Genomic DNA, 3,815 nt, shown 5'->3' on the forward strand with positions numbered 1-3,815 from the left:
CCCCCCCACTCCTATTATTCTATGTTCTAAAAGCAGCATCTGGTTAACCTTGTCTGATCTTGAAATCTTCAGCAGGATCAGACCCAGTGAACACAGGGATGGGAGACCACCAGAAAAATCCAGTGCTTATGCTAGACTCAGGGGTGGGGTTCTCCCTTAATAGCAATAGCACTTAGACTTATATACTGCTTCACAGTGCTTTACAGCCCTCTCTAAGCGATTTTACAGAAATAAACCAGATCCTGCAGGTTTGTATCTGTCCCCCCCCCTTTTCCTAGCGGAGGCAATAAACAAAAGGTTACATTGTAGTGGATAGAGGAAGTGAAAGCAATAACCCCGCAGGCATATCCCCCCTCCCACCTTGGGAGTATGGCAGAATCCAGGGAAAGGTGAGATTTGTTTTTAGATCAGAGGAGATCGATAGAAATGAAATAGAAATGGATTCGGACACGTGGCCCGATTTCTTATGGACAACATCCACACCAATTTACATCACCCCAAAAGGTATTCAAAAAGGTATTTAAAGGCCAGTGCTCTGTCGGACGAGCAGAATTCAAAGCGCGCCGACGAGGCCTCCCAGAAATTGGTGATGAAACGTCTGCAGCCAAATGGCCGAGTTCGGAGCTCGCGCCAACAGCCCAACGACTAACCCGAGTTACTAATATTCAGATTTTATTTTTTTTTATACCGCTGAGTCCTGCTCTCCTCTCCCCTGTTACTGGTGCCCTTTTCTTCTCTCGCAAGTTCCAGGTGCTCTTCGGAAACCTCGTGGCCATGTTGTGGTTCGCCTACTTGGCGTCCGTCAAGAAGAGATGAGGGAAAAGCCGCCGGTCCGGCCCATCAGAGGAGATGGCCGTGGTTTCGATCCTGAGGTGGTGGAAGGAGGGAGCAGAGAGGAAGGTGGCTGGAAAGCCTAGTGGCCACCCCTCCTTTGCAAGTTGCCCTCTGGCTTTCATCCTCACATCTGGGGCCTGGGCAAAGGGACTTGCCCCTAATAGCCATGACTAACAAGGCCATTTTGTGCTCTTTTTTTTTCCAGATCTTTTCCAGACTTAATTGCTGGAAAGATTTTTCTGCCTTTTCTCACCCAGGCGCTTACTGGTAGTGGTGGATCTGTGGGCAGGGATCAGAACAGGCCGTAAATATATCCGTGCACAGTTTTTCTGAGCAATAAACGTAACGAGAAGAGTCTTTTGAATTTTTTTTTAAAAAAAAACCCTACAAAACGATTGTGTTGTTATTTTTTTTAATTTTTTTTGTTATTTTTTTGCATTCTCGTTTTCTGTTGAGCCAGTGTCAAGTCTGCTATACCTTCAGCTTCTTCGCTTTGCTGGCATCCTGCCATAAAATGCAGGGGAGAGGGGGGAAGGAATTGGGGGGGGGGAAGCAAAGGTTGGGCGTGGAAAGCGGAAGAGAAGCTGATGGGAACCAGAGGTGCCGAACCGGAATAAGCCAGCTGCCAAGGACACCTGGCCTGGGAGCAGAATGCGAAACTACAGCGCCAAGCAGTAAAACGGTTCCCGAAACATCAAGACGACATACTATTGGACACTGATGGACTGGTTGGGGGGGAGTTAGGGGAAGAGAAAAGGGAAAATGTGTAAACTTTGCACGGGAATCCTCGGATCTAGTCTTACTTTCACTGCAACCACTTAACCTTAGTAAAAAACAAACAAACTATCACTTCAACCAAATGGAGTTGAGGTTCTTTATTTCCTAGAGATCGAAGTTGGGGCAGGTTTATGTGGAAGATCAATTTAATTTGAAAGTAATTCAGTAGGATGACCTCTTCCCTAAAAGTGGAAACTTTTGGCCCTGAAGGTAGGCCTTCTACTGCTTCGACTGCTGCTGGACAAGTCCCCTATGCCTACATAGATAGCCCTGTCAATCAGAGATCTCTCTTGCTCACCTTACCAATCTAGAGAAGTTCATTCTCAGGCAGGTAGTCCTTCAAACAGCGATGGCTCAGGTTGTTTGGGGGGGTTGAGGATCAAGTTAATACTTTAAGTCAGGGGTCTTCCAACTTGGCCCATTTATGACTTGTGGACTTCAACTCCCAGAATTCCTCAGCCAGCGTGCCTGGCTGAGGAATTCTGGCAGTTGAAGTCCACAAGTCATCAAAGGGCAAGTTTGAAGACCCCTGCTTGTGGACTTCAACTCCCAGAATTCCTCAGCCAGGCACGCTGGCTCAGGGATTCTGGGAGTTGAAGTCCACAAGTCATAAACGGGCCAAGTTTGAATTGACCTGTGGACTTCAACTCCCAGAATTCCTCAGCCAGGCACGCTGGCTGAGGAATTCTGGGAGTTGAAGTCCACAAGTCATAAAAGGGCCAAGTTTGAATTGACTTGTGGACTTCAACTCCCAGAATGCCTCAGCCAGGTACGCTGTCTGAGGAATTCTGGGAGTTGAAGTCTACAAGTAGTAAAAGGGCCAAGTTTGAATTGACTTGTGGACTTCAACTCCCAGAATGCCTCAGCCAGGTACGCTGGCTGAGGAATTCTGGGAGTTGAAGTCCACAAGTCATAAAAGAGCCAAGTTTGAAGACCCCCTGCTTTAAGTTACGCCAATGGAACAACATGCCAGATCTTTCAAGAGGTGTAAAACTCCTCTTACTGTTTACCGATCTGGCTACCAAACTTTGCGAACACGGGTGTTGCCAGACTGCCCTCATGGGAATGTCAAGTAGACTGCACTGCAATGAGCAAGCCAGGATGTAACTAAGGCAAGGATAACTATTTGCTTGATCTGACCACCTCAGGATCAGTTGCAACCATTGCACTAAATGCCTGCGCCGATATATTCCTCAACACTATATTTTCCTAGGAAACTAGAGGTGGCGAGCGACAGCCCTGCCGATTTGTACACCTGCCATTTCAGAAGATAAATTCAACCCAGAAATAAGGAGAAATTTTCTGACAGAACCAATGGAACAGAAGTTGCCTTCAGGTGTTGTGGGAGCTCCACCACTGGAGGCTTTCAAGAAGAGACTGGACGGCCATCTGTCAGAAATGGAGTAGGGTCTCCTGCTTCGGCAGGGGGTTGGACTAGATGTCCTACAAGGTCCCTTCCAACTCTTGTTATTCTAATTCTAGAACAGCCTGACTGTCAGTCCTAGACTCTGGTTTCTGCTGACCAAGAGTGCATCTTGTACCTCAGACTTATCCATTAGTGAAGGCAGGCCCTGATGGGTAGGACTTACTCTTTCCTTACATTTGGGTGTCCTCAAGTATTGATTTTATGTAGCCACTACTCACAGAAAGGATCAGGACCACTGCAAAACTGCCCCAAGACTCCAAATCCCAGCAAGCTCTTCAGAAGGCTACCCTGTAGTAGCCTGCGCTCTTCTGCTCAGCTCTTGATGTACAATGGGTCATCCTTAATGACACCCCAAGCAGCTGTAGGCCTATATTAGTATAGTAGCATAGCAATTAAGGGCTATTGCGATGCTAGTATACTAATATAGGCCTAAAGCTGCTTGGGGGTGCCATTAAGGATGACCCATTGTACATCAAGACTTAGATACTACTTCACCTGGCTTTATAGCCCTCTCCAAGCAGTTTTACAGAGTCAACAATGGCTGAGTTGCAGTGATTAGCCAACTCTGGATTTGAATCCTCCTCCTCCTCCTCCTCCTCCTCCTCCTCCTCCTCCTCCTCCTCCCACTCCAGAAACCCAACTCCCGCACTGATTTTGTTCTAGCTGGGTCATGTAACATCTGCAAGAAAATAACCAAGGACCCCATGGGCCACCTCCTTCTCCTTCTCCTCTTCCTCTTCCTCTTCTCCTCCTCCAAGTACCCCATAGGCCTCCTCCT

The 3,815-nt window shown here is 47.5% G+C and overlaps 1 protein-coding gene across 1 annotated transcript in view; it reads left to right on the forward strand.

Annotated features, from left to right (window-relative positions):
- The window catches only part of PXMP2 (peroxisomal membrane protein 2), a gene marked incomplete at its 5' end in the record, with an annotated part of 4,746 nt that extends 3,557 nt beyond the window's left edge, over positions 1–1,189 (forward strand). Inside the window, one exon of the mRNA XM_029287091.1 lies at positions 670–1,189. Within this exon, the coding sequence (XP_029142924.1) occupies positions 670–816 (147 nt within the window). The remainder of the gene's footprint in view (positions 1–669) is intronic.
- Between the last annotated feature and the right edge of the window lie 2,626 nt (positions 1,190–3,815).

The sequence above is a fragment of the Protobothrops mucrosquamatus genome, unplaced genomic scaffold (assembly GCF_001527695.2).
Source record: "Protobothrops mucrosquamatus isolate PMUCROS unplaced genomic scaffold, P.Mucros_1.0 scaffold10274, whole genome shotgun sequence".
In the NCBI taxonomy this organism is placed as follows: Eukaryota; Metazoa; Chordata; class Lepidosauria; order Squamata; family Viperidae; genus Protobothrops; species Protobothrops mucrosquamatus.